A 17,374-nucleotide genomic window follows, 5' to 3' on the forward strand; every position below is an offset into this window, starting at 1 on the left:
ACTCAACTGCTATAAACATTAAATGCCAAAAACTTTAACTGGAACCCCAGCTAAATATAGACTGCTGAACATACGCCATGATACTTAATATAAACAAAGAGTTATGTCAACCATTTTAACAACAAAATTACATTATTACAAAAATGATTGATATTGCAAAAGCAGAACACCGGGTAAACCATTTTCGCTAATTTTTTTGGGTCATTGTCATCATCACCATGGTCATTTGCGTCACCTGGATGAGTGTCATAATAATGATGATCACCCGGATGAATGTCATAGATTTATTCATTATGTGCGTTATCACCAACAACATCATTTTCGTATCCATTTTCAGACACAGGCAACGACAATAAACTCCCAAATAAAAGATTGAGGAATGACAACAGGATTTGCCAAACAAAGTTTGAAAATACAATTCCCTATAGCTGAAAGTCTCTACAAGAACTGTGAAGTGTGACGGCAATAAGCCCCCATCGGAAAATAGTTTAATGGAAACTTTTGTAATGAAGGTGAAGAAAGAACGTCATATTAAATGTGGGCGTATAAATAGTCTAAAAATCGATGTAAAAGATAAAAGAACGAATTTTAAGCGAGTGCATTTTTCAACACCTCAATACGTACCTGTCGGCGAGGTTACCAATAATGGTTGACCCGAATACCACTCCCAGGAACGTCAACATAATAGCATTATTTTTTAAGATATCATCGTCACACACCATATTAAACTAAATTAATATATAAAATATGGGCTTGCATGTTAAATTTAAAAACATCTTCTAAAACTGCGAAATAAAGATTAGATTAATCCTAATAAGCAATGTCTTGAAGAAAAAGCATACTCTCGATTATCCATTTCATGATTAAATCATAAATGAAAGTTGAGCAGCAAATCGGATCCTAATTGAGTAAATATTGCAGGCTAGCGTTGACATCGTGAATTGATTATGGTCTGGATAAGTTAATTAATGTCTAATTAATAATTTAGATAACATATCCGACCTAAAGAAAGACATGCAATAGGCAGATTTAGATCTTGCCTAATGTATATTTAATATCCGATTGACTTTAAATTCATACACAGTGTTAAGGTCATGAAACGAAGAAGCCAATTGATTTTCAACGATTTCCGATAATTACTGCCAGAGTTATGGTCCTTGATCACTTTGAAATATCTTGTGGACGCTCTAGAGGCTAAAGTTAGTATCAGATTGATACACAGAGTTTAAGGTCTTGAGACGAATAATAATATTGATTTTCAATGATTTTTGATAACTTGAACAGCTAAATCCATGATATTAAATGTTTTGTATTCTAAACGTTAGCATGGTACAGACCTCGAAGCCAAACAAATTTTAATGATTTACTGAATGCGTTGTTACTAGATACACTATGGGAGATTAGATTAAGAGCTAGCAGTTCTCACTATAATTCCTATTTGTTAATATGGTTAAGTGTACAAATTGGTGGTACACGTCAAAGATTTCCATTTTAGTCCCAAATTTTAAGACTGGGTCTGTAACACGGCAATTTACAAAACCTGTTATGCAGAGTTGAAACCAAATAGACACTCAATGTGTGGCAAAATGAATAGTCTACTTTTTATCTTTCAGGACGCAACATCCTTGGAAGATTATTTGATGTATGATAACAACAACAACGAGAGAACCCAACCATACATTTTTAAACATTAAACCTTCAATTTGTTTTATAATTCTGGAAAAAAATACAGTGGTTGTAAAGCTATCAAGTTATCTGTTGCATTTGACCTGTTATTTAAATCTTTTTTTTAATGTTAAATATCCTTCGCAAACAAACACAGTTTTTAAAAAAGCTTGAGCTTCATTTTGTCTTTAAAGAATATGGACGAATATTAAAATATTTAATTTTATTCAGTATAATTTAGTACCTTTTTGCGTTTTATGGTTTTACTTGACAGACCGATCTCAATGCATTTTCCTAAGGTTTGAAAAAAAATAACACTAGGCCTCATAAAGTTTTGCATTTTGTTAAGATTTGTAAAGTTTAAATATTAGGCCTCATGATCTAGGCCTACCTATTTTTAAAAATGATCAGCTCTCTCAAAAAAGTCCCGATAAGCAGGCAGAATATCTCCCTGCATTTTGTGAGGATTTGTAAAGTTAAAATGATGTTTGGAAAGAAGCCTATTTTGAAATAGAGAGTGAATTAGATATCAAGACTAAGTTTGGATTGGCACCATGTTCATTTCTCATAGACTACCAAGAACATTTGTCGGTCTGCGAATCAGAACGAAATAATTACTTTTGTTTTTTAATGGAAATAATAAATTTGAATAGTTGTGGATTTGAAAGCTTACATCTGTACTTAAATTTGCAATATAATAGACCCACAAAATCTAAAGACATTACTATGCTGATCTATCTTTAAATAAAAGGAAAATTATGAGATTTTACAGGATACCTGTTGATAGACAAATTAAAGAAATAGCCCACATAATTCATCGGAAAGTTTCAGCTCAAGATATTTTGCCATTTGAAAGGGGTTATGTAACCTATTTATGGAATTCGACTTTAATATTTCATGAACTATTTGATAAATGTGGCGAAATGTGAAAATATCTTACATGAATAAATCTCTAGTGTCCCAAAAAATATTTTGAAAACTGTGATCTGTGTATAAAAGTTGCAATAAATGGTTTTATGCCATCATAAAGGGGGGTGCGAGTCAAATTCAATTCAAAATTAATAATTTTTGCAGTTTACTGAATACTTGTACAGATGAGAGCTATGTATAATAGAAATTGACTTTTACACAAATATCAGGTTCATTTCATTGAGTGAGGAAAATTCATAATTTCATGAATAGATAATCTCTTTATATATACCTAGTATATTCTCCCAATATTCAGTTAGAAATATTTCAAAATAATCCAATGATTTCATTTAATATATTTATTGAAATTATTTCAAACCAAAGAAATGTGTAACTAAAAGTGGCTAATGTACAGTTGAGAGTTAAATGTATTCCAATTCTTTACACGAAATATGTATTTCAAAGTCATTCAGGCACTCACATAACAAGCCTGCTTATCGTAAAATGCAAACAACTCTTTTAAAATTAGGATTTATGGATGAATCAATCGCTCAGTGCCGGTGGTTATCGGTTTAAAAATCCCTGTGGTCATCAAATGAAAATTGTTCATTAAAGTAAATACAGAGGCTTCTAGATTGGTGGGCTGAAGAAAAAAATACATATTAATTATTAGTTTGTTTGAACATAATATAATGTTTCTTCAGGCGATTAATTTTTACACCTGAATTAATAAAAATGCAGTTTTTGTTATAACTTATGCCTAAATTAAAAGGCAGTTCTCAGATTTCATAGGCCACGACTTTACAGATAGGTTTATAATCAAATCAAACAAGAATGTACCACTGAGTTCAGGTAGTTGGAATTTGCACAAGACCTTGAAAAGGGTTTTTAAAGAGTTCCTTTAGGCTTCAACCAGCATCTTTTAATTTTCCTCAAAAGGCCCCAATTTATGTACAAATCCACTCCTTTCATGACACCAATCTGATATTCATTTCTTCATGATTATAATGTGATTCTTATCACAATTCCACTGATATTATCCTTAGCTGCACATTATTCTCCAATTTCATAAACTTATTTAAATTGAAATTTAAAAACAATTTTGCCTTTTCTAATTTTTATTAATTCCAAAACTTTGTAAAATAAGAATTATAAGGGTAATCACTTATATATATTACTTGGAAACACTTTTCGATTCGAAGTTCAGTGGTTTGGGAAGTGGATGAATGTGTGTATGTCTATTCCAAGTCAAAAGACAATCCGTAATATATTATACGTGTATTAATACAGTAAACAATAGTGTTTGGTATTTCCGTAAGCCGCACGACGTGACAGCCCAAGCCCAGTATTGTTTTTCTGGCAATTGTCCCCGGTATTAACCAGTCACTTCATTATCATTTTTCAATCGCTCGATTTATATTTTCTAAAATAAATGGAAAGATGACTAGATTGTACAAATTATAGGCCTAACTAATGATAATGGATTTTCAACATACCTGCTTAAGGACTCAACGGGGTTTTATAGTACTGGCAGACGGCAGTCAGTCGATCGTCGCTTCGTCATTTTTACAGCTAATAAATCTCCACAAATCTCCCTCTTGCATAATTTATGACATTGTTTTTCATATAAATAGCAACTGGTGAGCGAAGATCACAACATTGTTTGGATTAAGACACAAATGAATAAATATTTAACCCGAATCACTAGCTTGCTTTCAACATTATCAGGCTAACAAAATCGCGTGATATTATTGACTCACGTCACCGGAAGTTCAATTTCTCGTGAAATCTCGCGGGATTTACTTATCGGCCCCGTTGACGTCATATATGATCGACCCTATTAGAAAACATACCCAAGTAAGAAAGGTATTAGAAAACATACCGAAGTAACAAGGGTTAACCAAGTAACAAGGGTATTAGAAAACATACCCAAGTAACAAGGGTATGAGAAGAATTACCCAAGTAACAAGGGTACTAGAAGACTTACCCAAGTAACAAGGGTATTAGAAGAATTACCACAGTAACAAGGGTATTAGACAAATTACGACAGTAACAAGGGTATTAGACGAATTACCACAGTAACAGAATACTAAAGAATTACCACAGTAACAAGGGTACTACAGAATTACTACAGTATCAAAACAATTACATCAGTATCAAAAAGTATTAGAATAATAACCTCCGTATCAAAACAATTACATCAGTATCAAAAAGTATTAGAAGAATTACCACAGAGAATTACTTCAGTATGAAAAGTATTAGAAGAATTACCTCAGTATCAAAACAATTACACCAGTATCAAAAGTATTAGAAGAATTACCTCCGTATCAAAACAATTACATCAGTATCAAAAGTATTAGAAAAATTACCACAGTATCAAAGGTATTAGAAGAATTATCACAGTATCAAAAGTATTAGAAGAATTACCACAGTATCAAAAGTATTAGAAGAATTACTGCAGTATCAAAACAATTACATCAGTATCAAAAAGTATTAGAATAATAACCTCCGTATCAAAACAATTACATCACTATCAAAAGTATTAGAAGAATTACCACAGTATCAAAGGTATTAGAAGAATTACCTCCGTATCAAAACAATGACATCAGTTTCAAAAAGTATTAGAAGAATTACCACAAAGAATTACCTCAGTATGAAAAGTATTAGACGAATTACCTTAGTATCAAAACAATTACACCAGTATCAAAAGTATTAGAAGAATTACCACAGTATCAAAAGTATTAGAACAATTACCTCAGTATCAAAAGTATTAGAAGAATTACTACAGTATCAAAAGTATTAGAGCAATTACCTCAGTATCAAAAGTATTAGAAGAATTACTACAGTATCAAAAGTATTAGAGCAATTACCTCAGTATCAAAAGTATTAGAAGAATTACCACAGTATCAAAAGTATTAGAAAAAATACCAAAGTATTAGAAGAATTACCACAGTATCAAAAGTATTAGAAGAATTACCTGAGTACCAAAAGTACCAAAAGTATTAGAAGAATTACCTCAGTATCAAGTATTTTAATATTTACCTCAGTAACTAGTGTTGACCCTAACATTGAAGTATCATAAACCCATGAACCACATTTATATTCCACTGACGTCATATTACCATATTTATCAACAGTAGTATTACGTAGTAGACAACTAGAAGATTGTGGTATGGACTGATTTATAAGGTATCCATGGTAATCGTTTTGTTGATGATAGGTGTCGTTTTCATATCCTGGTATTTTACACCTGTAGAATTGAATTAGAAATTATTCTAGTGATCTTAAAGTTCAATCCTCTTAAAGAAAATAGCTTCATATCCATTTTGTAAATATATCATTTTGCAATTATTTCTTCTTGTCTGTGGGTTTTAAAGTTATAATTCCTTCATGTCGGTATTGACATCTTTTCTTAAAATTGCAATTACGTGTATCTCTAATTTTGATAACTTTTATTGATATGAATTTAGAATACGCATGTTACTAGCTTTATTTAATGTCAGCTTCCATCCAAGTGATATCGCGGACAAAACATCGGCATGCCATCAGTGGGTCCTTTTCAAAATTAACTTGACTCTACTGGGTTGTTTATTGTTGAGTGTTTTATACAAATGGCCATTTTACCACATTAAACATGTATTATAAAAGAGTTTAATCTTCATAGCGCATGTCTTTCTTTTCACCTCGAATGTTGAATATATCGATAATTAAACATCTATTCACATGAGAAGTCCATAATCAAACTCTCTTGAACATCGAATGGTCGCGATTTTAAATGGATTGAAACACGATTCATATTTATTAGTTTAACTTAAAAATAGATAATTGTTTATTATCGTGGCAGACTGCATAGTACCGTAATTAATAACAGTATATCTATTGACTTGACATGGGTAGTTCCGCGTGCCAGACGATCAGAACTCGACTCGACAAACCATTTGATTGTCAAATCCCTCACCATCAACCAAACCTGGAGTTATTTAACAACTCTTCAAGATCCTAGTGTAGTGAAGAGAAGAAAAACGAAATTTTGAACAATAAAAAAAATGAAACGAAATAGAATCTGTGTTTTAATCAGATTGTAGGTAGAGCTCCTTACTTATTTCATATAATAACATTTTCACCTGTTTGATCTATGATATATTTAATCTTTTTACCTGTGTAAAGGAGTCGCCATGGTAAATATCGATACAAATATCAACATCGCTGAAGATAATGGCTGAGAACAAATGGGTAAACTCAATAATTTCTGGTAAAGCCCAAACTCTCCAATCAGCTTTAAAACATCGTCGTACAACATAATGAATGATGATCTGTTATAATAAGTAAAGAGAAAGGTAGAACCGATATCTGAATGTTATATAATATTCAGAATGTAATTTACACGGCATAGGGAATCAAAAATATTTTAAAAAAATAGTTCGTATTTGAGCTTCAGTAGATTATTAAAATTCCTCGATCACTTAAAACAAGGCCAGAAATAACCTATTTATGAAATACGCCCAGTCTGCAGAAATTATAAAAGAGAATCATACAAAAACATACGTAACGGACTTGTAATGGACATTAAATATTAAACAGTATTATTAATTAATACTATAATCATTAAATGAGCGCGATAAGAGTTATCTGCGATGATTTAGACGTATTACAGAACATTCACAGGGTATACAATATCTAACTATGCAATGAAAGAATTTACACACGAAACTTCAGAACATATCTCTACCATGCCGCTAATTGCCGAAACCCCAGAATCACGTGGGTACCAGCGCGCACTCGTCTTGATTAACAAGTCTCTAAATTCTGCAACAATGAACTGATTATTCATTTTAATCACAGAGCGAGAGAGAGAGAGAGAGAGAGAGGGGTTTAACGTCCACTCGACACAAACTAGGTCATTTCGGGACTAACACATGATTCAATTTCAATAATTCGCTTGCGCGTAGGGTCTTTAACAGTGGGAGGAATCCGGAGGACCCGGAGAAAACCCAAGAGACTGGACAAGCTACCCTACTCCTTCTTGTCACGTACAACCGGGGAATCGAAACCTCGCCAGTTGGCTCAATGACAGACCATATGATACAGCGCGCGCACATGCTTACCATTCGGCCACCCAACCCCCCCATAATCATAGAGAAAATAATTATAACCACATAACAATATCATGTACTACATGACAAGAATAACAAATTGACATCCCGCAGTTACATAAAATATGTTATAGTTTGCAGTCTGGACTATATTAATTTAGTAACTGGATAGAGCAATAAACTATAACACATATTTATAGAAGAACAATTAATGGTTTAATTTAGGCGCCGTTTGGAAGACAAAAGTATCCCCAAAGTTAACACGCGTATCTCGACGTTGCTTGAAAACGTTGGGAGAATACTTTTCGAAACGTCGCCTAAATAAATCAGTAATTGTTCTTCCATAAATATGTGTTAGAGCTTATCTTCATAATCCAGATTTGTCTTAATAAAAAACCAACGTCAGGTTTCAATATTTAAAATGGACCCTATTTCTAAATAGACACATCTTGGGATTAGCACAAAGCCTGCAACTAATTTCTAATTTTCCCATTTTAAAAAGTGATAGTCAATGGGATAACAAAAAGAAAAATGGAAACCAGTATTATTAAAATATTTACCTGGACGAAAGAGTAAATAGTCACAATGGTAACACTAGATAATAATGATATTTGTATACTTATATTACCTGTTATTCTAACGGCAAGTTGTAATTTATAATATTTATTTGTTAATAGAGTTATTTGAGGAGATATTAAACAGATAGTAAATAGAAAATGAATTCAGTTAAAGATGCGCTGTGTAAGATCTAAATCAGGTCGGTTTTTCTGCCTTCAAATCCTATATAAATGATACGCCCATACTCAACTCTCTAGACCATCGGATGGCTTCTATAATAAATGGGCGAGACCACAACCACCATATATTCATTTCACATTAAAAGCACAATGGAGACTTTGTTTACTATAGTAACGATGGTACTCTACACTTGAGCCAATCTATTCAAAGGTTCGCCCCATATTAAAGTTATTTGAAATTTTCAATATGTTCAGCTTTTATTCTAATTTTGAACTATTATAGCAAGAACGACCAGCTCTTTATTTAATTCTTACATAGTGTATCTTTAATGTAAAACACTATATACTGGTTTTATTTCAAACCTTTTGATGGAAGGCATTTGACTAGTATAATTAATACCAGTTCAAACTGGATGGGATTCCAGAGTTTTGTTATCTGCATCATTATCAATTCAGAAATTGTTCATCTGTATAATTTATTCTATTTTTCAAGGGTATTTATATGTAATATATAATAACAGGGCAGCTTTATGGATAACATTTTCTCATATCTCCTCTATCCATAACTCTAGGTTAGCATACCCTTTCCGTGGTATGAACATCAGATAATCGTTTTATTTCACTAACCACACTACAATCTTCTACGTACTGTATATTCAATGGTTTGTGAAATGAAAATGAAATGGAGTTTAATGTCCTACTGTTCTGCTCCGAACTGGGCTAATGGAAGACTGGCATACGCCATACAGTGTGCTATGAGGGAAATTTTGCCCGGAAAGCGGCACTACGGCCTACTCTTATATCGAATTCTAACTGTCAATGACTCTTTTACGTGCACGCCAATGTGTACACGGGACCTCGGTTTTTCGTCCTTGTCGGGGTTGGGGTATTCTTTATTTACGTTATTCAATGAATGCATGTGGTATGGTCGAGAGCGAGTAATTAAGTAATATGTTGATACTGCACGAGGCGTTAAACAACGCAAAATACAGACACTATCCCGCACGTGCTTTTCAATGAAATACGTCACGCGAGTCCAATATTTCATCCAGTATAGATAATGTACGATTGGCAAGTTGCCCGTACATTATTGGAAATAATGGTACGCCAACATCAAAGGATGACGTGACATCTGTATTTTAAGTACATTTAATAAATATTGCCATTATTACACGTTTCCATGTAAACCACTCATATTAAGGCTAGCTCTATTATGTTTGTTTATCCGTTTTATGTAATAAGGTTTTTTTAATTTGTTAACGATAAATCACGTTTTCAGTAAAACTCTTCAGGTGTTCTGTTGCGCAATGTCGACGGTGAATTGACTTTGCTCCCAGAAAAAAACAAACAATATAATTAAGAACTTTAGATATTAATCATCACGACTGAGAGGATGAAAATATCATTGCTATTAGTGTTAGATAATTTTTTCTCAGTTTCCAATCCTCATTACTAGAGAACTATCGATGTCATAATTACCGTATTTGCAATGTAGAGCTATTCGTCAATAAATTGTATCATATTGTGTATTTTATTGTAGGTAACCTGACAGAAAGCAACCGATGTACATTTGAACGACTATAATAATAATAATAATATAATATTAATAATGACTTTATTTAACAGCCTTTCTGGCATCCTGCCCTTCATAAAAAATATAATACAAAACATATAGACTGATGCATTAAATAACACCTCACAATAATTTACAATGGGGGGGGGGGCATATACAAAATCAGTTAAAAAGATAAAACACAGAATACATGCGAATTCATAAAACAGAAAGTTTGAATACATATACAAATATACAATAACAAATATGCAATATGTACATACTTGGTTGTAAGTGAAACTGTAGTTTACGTGGTGGGAGATATGAATTTATATTGTCACTCTAATAATGGATTTTGGGAGAATCACACGCATTCATTGATCATATCATTCATGAATCATTCCTATAGATATTTCAACTAAATGGGTGTTAGACTGTGTGTCTCGTTGGTTTGGACTGTGTGTCTTTATAATGGTAATCGGTGTGATTAATGAGAGAGCAATGGGGTGTAACGTCCACTCGACACAAACTAGGTCATTTCGGGACTAACATATGATTTAATTTTATTTCAACAATTCGCTTGCGCGTAGGGGTCTTTAGCAGTGGGAGGAAACCGGAGGACCCGGGGAAAACACACGAGATTGGACAGGCGACCCTACTCCTTGTCACGTACAACCGGGGATTCGAAACCACGTCAGTCGACTCAATAACAGGCCTTATGATACAGCGCGCACGTGCTAACCATTCGGCCATCCAGCCCCCTGTGATTAATGAGTTATAGTACATAGGCTTGTAAGTATTGTTTGATTTTTGTAATGTTGATGATCGTAGAAATGTAGAAATAATTTGATTATTTGTTGAACATTGTGTTATGTTTTATAGGTGATCTGTTTCTGTTTCTGAATATGTTAATGTGCTACGGATAGTCTTACCTATATTGTTACTCTGGTCGTTACTTTTCCAGTTATTTATTTTATGTTGATTAAAAGATCTACATGAATAACTCATCAATCATCTTATTAAATGTGCTGCGGAGAGTCAAATATTTAGTGACTGCTGTATGCGCGTTTACCACCAACTCATCGTCATCTCATCAACGTAGAAATGTGATTCATCGTATTATTTGAATCATTGATATAAGGGACTGAATAGAGAATAATGCCATGTATTATATAATTGTATTAATATTATATTGTAGTTATATAAAGATATTTAAATTATGTGTTTTTGTTAATGTGAACTTTAAATACACGACCGTCAATCCGCCCCTAAAAGAACCAAAGGCCCAATTTTATGACAGCTTAATTTTTGAGAAATATATTCGATATCTTTCCAAGTTAGATTATGGTTGAGAAAAACACCCAATATGGTTCATTACGTAATTTAATATTCAAAGTAGCAGTGAGAATATTTCTTTTTTGTTGCGTCGTGATTAGCATAGTTCTTATCGTCGATATATGTTTAATCACACCCGGCTAATACTATATTGGCATTACATATGTTTACATTTGTCAATAAGAATATCATGATTTACTAAGTCGAGCGCATTTTTAAGTCAAAGAATATTGCTCCACAAAGGAGATTGTTGTTAATATAATCATACATCTTTTCAGTAATATGTGTTCAGGCTGTTTGACAAGAGCTAGATGAACGGAAACCCGACTGATTATTATATAAAAGTTGATATTTATTTAAATAATTGTTAAGATGTTTTTAAACATGCCTTTCGAGAATTTTTGATATATTTAGAAGAATTGATATCGGCCTATAATTATTGGGGTCATCTTTGGTACCTCCTTTATGAAGGGGAATAACTTTAGCCTGTTTAAATACAGAAGGGCATGTGTTATGATTTATTGACAGGTTAAAAATGTGCGTGAGACTAGCAGAAAATTGAATCAAGACCGACTGCCTTGGAAACATCTAATGTTTGTATTAACTACAGATACGCCATCGGGGACTTTAGAGTTTACATATGTTTTTAAATTATTATCATTAAGCCTTATATCACTAGAGGTATTATCTGCATGGGCATTGGATATTTTAAATAATTGTTAAGATGTTTTTAAACATGCCTTTCGAGAATTTTTGATATATTTAGAAGAATTGATATCGGCCTATAATTATTGGGGTCATCTTTGGTACCTCCTTTATGAAGGGGAATAACTTTAGCCTGTTTAAATACAGAAGGGCATGTGTTATGATTTATTGACAGGTTAAAAATGTGCGTGAGACTAGCAGAAAATTGAATCAAGACCGACTGCCTTGGAAACATCTAATGTTTGTATTAACTACAGATACGCCATCGGGGACTTTAGAGTTTACATATGTTTTTAAATTATTATCATTAAGCCTTATATCACTAGAGGTATTATCTGCATGGGCATTGGATATTTTATCGGCTATGTTAGATTAGAAGTCATTAACTATATTGCTATCCAGTGGTATGTGGGGACTGCTGTTACTTTTGTTAGCTGCTGAATTTAATGCATTCTATATTTGTTTAGAATTTTGTTATCTACCACCAGATCCTGGAGGTACTTTGATTTGGATTGACGAATCATTGTTTTTAAACGATTTCGACATTTGTTATATTTGGTGTCATTTTTCGTACTTTTATAGAAATTACGTTGTCGCATTAAATTTAAAATTTCACTAGTGAGCCATTGAGGTTTGTTAGCAGACTTAATACGTCTAGTTCTGCTAGGAGTTAAAGGGCCATATTGTCTGGCATGTTTGATTGTACTATCATCTAATCACCTCACAACATAATAAATGATTTCAGTGTATTACTTGACCCCGGAACCACACGGTTAGACACCAAAATTATCATCCTAGAGTAAATACTATGGGAGCTATAGGGGATTATTTGATGTGGCGGCCGTCTTGGACGCCATCTTAAATTTTTCAAAACGCCCAAGGGTGACCGAGGTTCACTCGGCAGATTCTGAAAGAGGACACCCTAGGCTAATAAAATCAATCATAAAAAACAACTTTGCATACAATTTCCAGGTTCACCTGAATATTGTGTTTGGCGACCGGACTATGAGTAACTAAATCGAAAACTACTTCATGTCTGTGTAATGTAAAGCCAAATGGAAAACCACTCTACCATTGCTTGACAGAGCATAGAGAGGTCTAGTCGAAAGGTCGCTTAGTAATAATAAGTATAATTGTATTTCGGGTCGGTCGATCCTGGTGTTTAACGTCCACTTCGACCAAGGGTGATATCGTAGATAAAATTGTATTTCATAAATTGTGTCCAATATACACATCAATCGATATAGGCGTTATGTAAAGCCATCAATCAACCGATATAGGCCTTTTGTAAAGCTATAAATCGATATAGATATAGGCGTTATGTAAAGCATCAATCAATCGATATAGGTCTTTTGTAAAGCTATAAATCAAAATAGGCTTTATGTAAAGCGAGCAATCAAATCTGTTTGTTCCTCATCTTATTTCCATCTTCACAGAATTAACAAAAAAAAAGTATCTAAATGCTGAGAGTACAGAACTCCCCATTCATTCATTCGTTACAAATAAAGTAGACTATCCCAATGCATTATATGTTGGCCTTCCAAATTATTACATTCAACACCTTCAACGAATTCAGACTGCTGTCGCCAGAGTTTTGACAAGTACAAAAAAATCAGACAACATCACCCCGATCCTAGAAAATCTACATTGGCTCCCAGCTCAACAGCGAATCAAATTCAAAATATTACTGTTAACTTTCAACTTTCAATCACCAAAATATATCAAAGATCTGATTAATCCATTCCACTGATTAACAATTTCTGTATCAACCATCTTGAAATTGCAAAATGATCTTTCTCGTTCTCTGCTCCTCTCTTATGTAATTCATTGCCTTACAACATTAGAACCACACTGATCAGCAGTGAATTTTCGCTAGGCCGCTACAATCACTGATAAGGATGACATCGATGCGACTTAATGAGTCCGAAATATTAACTTTTTTCTTCCGTCAAATTAAATTCTAAAACATTTTTTTCATTTATTAGAAAAATACTTAAAGACGTTTGAATTGTTTGTAGGTAAAAATCATTTCCTATTTAGTGTTAATGGGTATTAAAATAAGTAAAATTCACCATTTAGCCCGAATCAGTAACGTCTTATGTAAACAATGCACGCGCTATTGAGCCAATGATTGACGCCGCGTGATGTCACGTTCGTCACGTGTCGAAACAGTCATCTGTAACAGAGATATTAAAAGATCTCTGTGAAACAGAGTGTATTAGAACCACTGACTCCTTGGATGCATTTAAATCTCATTTAAAGACAGGGGAGGGGGGGTCGCAAATCTTTTTTTTGGGGGGGGGGGGGGGCTACGGGCTAGAAACCGGTTTTAGCCACACACACACGCGCTAATTCCAATAACAAAATACAAACTCTATACAATTGATAAAACGTTTTAATAGTAAATAATTGATTTTATAAAAAAAAAAACCCAACACATTTGGTTATTTTACACCTCCACATTCACTACGACTTCTGGCTATATTTATCATAAAAGATTATTCCTAAACAACAAACAATGGCTTAGTCTTTGTCATTCAGTTTTTTTGTATACGTTGATCCGCTTTGTAAAGAAATCAGAAACGGAAGAAAATAAGATTAACGTGAACCTGTTGAGGAATCAATGGATTTTAAAAATAAATGAATCTTAAAAGGAAAAAGCTTTTAGATGTCGAGTTTTACAATTAGACAAGGTTGTTGTCAGTTGAATTACAATCTTTCCAAGCTCCCACAGTTTAACATCTGGTTGAAGAGGGTAGAAAGAAAAGTAAAAATAAGTAAAACTCCAATTCCAGATCAAAACGACGGTAAGTATAAATTTCTACAGGGACCCGGGGAGATAGTCGAGCGGTAACGGAACGTCGTTACCTCACAGAATTGAAAGTCAAGTGGTATGTTTTACACAATTTCATTTGTGTGCTTACCTGAATTCAGTTAGAAAGAAAAGAGATGTTTGAATCATATGTCTACATGTGGTACATTTCACGACAATCGTGGAGGTCGACTGATTAAAGTTTAAATACAATTATATTCCAATTTAAATGGAACCAGTGACCTAAATGAAATAAGATTTATACAGTGTCTGGAGGGTGGAAAGTTTTAACAAATGTAAACCTTTGAAACAAACAAATGTTGCAACAAAAACAGAGCACACGTGGCCTAGTGTATGACATCCGTCACACCACCCTGGCGAATTAGGGAGATTTTCGGTGGCTTTAAATGTGAGAATAATGGGTTACTGTTAGATTGAAATAAATTGCTTGCGAAAGCAAATGATTAACCCTCAATCTGATTAAAACACAGATTCTATTTCGTTTCGTTTTTTATAGTTCAAAATTTCGTTTTACTTGTCTTTACTACACCTGGATCTGGAAGAGTTGTTATTATTGACGTGTTCTGAATGATGTGAGGAATAGCCAATGAAACGGTCTGTTACGGCGGGCTTTAGGCGTGTTTTGCACGGAACTGTGGGTAATCCACTAGTAACATCAATGCTGATTGGTTAATCACATGTCTGACGTCATAGGGTCAAACAAAAGTCGCTCGTATGACCCTCTGATGAGACCTATCGTTACAACCGGTCAGATCTTCATGTAGTGTAGGCCATCGAAAGTATAAAAAAACGAAACGAAATATAGATCTGTATTTTAATCAAATTGATTAACCCTCTATATGTTCTAAAATCAACACCGAGAGATAAATGACCTTAAAAATCATCTTTCTAGTAATATGTTTCTAATGCCATTATAGGGCCGTTTATTGTTCTATTAGTGCATACACTTATTTTAATATTTTTAATTTCCTATCCATAGAAAAGATATTTATCAAAATAAACTAAATCATCAATTTAATTATAGACTTGCCATCACCAGTAAATTATCATTTGACACGATACCTGCTGGAAGAAGAAAAAGCAAAACCATCGGAGGTGAGAAAGCGTCTTTATTTATTTTCCTTTTCATTGAGAAATAACTCAATTATTATATTTATTTTTAAGGATAAACAACGCATCTAAGAAATAATTCTTTAAGTCTAATTGATTAACGAAACTTATCTGAAGTAACTCCATGAGGTCTCGTTAAAATAAACTCAATGCGTGACAAAATCAATCATGTTTTTATTAATGTTAAACACGTGGACAATGAAAACTATTTTTATGTCAGGCTTACGTCAAATGACAGTTTGATATCTAATCATTAAAGTCAGATGATCGAGTAACAGGTGGTCTGAATATACAATTCATCAAATGATGCAACTAACAGGATAATATCAATCTCATATGTTTAATGGTCGAGAGCGAAACATTAAGTCATATATTGGAACGGCACGAGGGCCGCGAGACGCGAGTGTTGTTTTAATATAAACTCTTCAAAAAAAGTAGGGGATATTGAAATGAAAATACCTATGCAGGTTGTGATATGATAAATAGTCGTCATGGACACTTGACATGCCTTGAGAGTATGCTTTAAGAGTATGTTCACAGATAAAGAACTTATCGCGCCAACAGAACCACTGGGCTGTACATGTGACACGCAATAGCGCCATACACGTGGGAGGGGGTTCATTGTCAAATTTGACACTTCAAGGAAGGGTTGATGAAAACTGCCGCTTGCTGGTTTACCCTATCCATATTTGCTTTCCTATCGGTTCTTGCATAAGATTTACTGTTTAGCGTATCTTTGCTTTAGTGTGTTACGTTTAATTTGATCGGGAGACGTGTTCGTCGACGTCAACGTCAACCGACACTACTGCAAGAATTGGCCGTGTCACTGCAAGAGGAGTGGGTCAGATTGTCCCAAATCATGACTGGACGGTTGATTAGGAGCATGCCACGACGAATTGCTGAATGTCTGGGGATTGGTGGAGCAATTACTCATTATTAAGACAAAAATCAAAAGCGTCCATTTTGACTTTTGACGGTGTCTCTCTTAGCGAGTGAAATGGGGCCGTCAGATAAGCCGCCCATATGGACTGTTTATGTTCATGTGTAGGCAATTGGCCTGTTATTAACATACACTGGTTACCTCTAAATAAAACAGCAGTGCATTTCCGCAGTTTTGTATTGTTTCTGAATATCCCCTATTTTTTTGAAGAGTATATTACGCAATGTCTTAAGCTCGAGACCATTAAACGACTTAAAATACAGGCACTCTGCACGTGCATTTGCAATGAAATACGTCAAGCGAGTATAAATAATGTACGATTGGCAATTTGCGCGTACCATTATTTGAAATAATTTTATACCAACATCAAAAGATGACGTCACACCTGTATTTTAATACATATTATTTGTATATAGGAAACCTCGATGGCTAAGTGGTAACCCCATTTCATTTCCTTTTCCCCAAAATGTTTGATTTCATTTCGTATATAGGACA

The 17,374-nt window shown here is 33.7% G+C and overlaps 1 protein-coding gene across 5 annotated transcripts in view; it reads right to left on the reverse strand.

Annotated features, from left to right (window-relative positions):
* Positions 1-17,374, reverse strand: part of LOC126831513 (organic cation transporter protein) — a 29,108-nt gene that overhangs the window by 5,698 nt on the left and 6,036 nt on the right. For 2 of the 5 annotated variants that reach the window (XR_008789380.1, XM_050562044.2), the window contains exons 2-4: positions 6,732-6,887; positions 5,617-5,824; positions 625-728 (exon numbers count right to left, since the gene is read on the reverse strand). Coding sequence is in view for 4 of the 5 variants with exons in the window: in XM_050562044.2 (XP_050418001.1) it covers positions 625-728; positions 5,617-5,824; positions 6,732-6,874 (455 nt within the window). In the remaining variant the exon portion in view is untranslated. Of the gene's footprint in view, positions 1-624; positions 2,271-3,055; positions 3,449-5,616; positions 5,825-6,731; positions 6,888-8,227; positions 8,296-17,374 lie in introns of those variants that run through there. The other 3 variants (XM_050562043.2, XM_056103499.1, XM_050562046.2) reach the window with 3 other exon arrangements.

This window comes from Patella vulgata, chromosome 9, assembly GCF_932274485.2.
Source record: "Patella vulgata chromosome 9, xgPatVulg1.2, whole genome shotgun sequence".
Classification (NCBI taxonomy): domain Eukaryota; kingdom Metazoa; phylum Mollusca; class Gastropoda; family Patellidae; genus Patella; species Patella vulgata.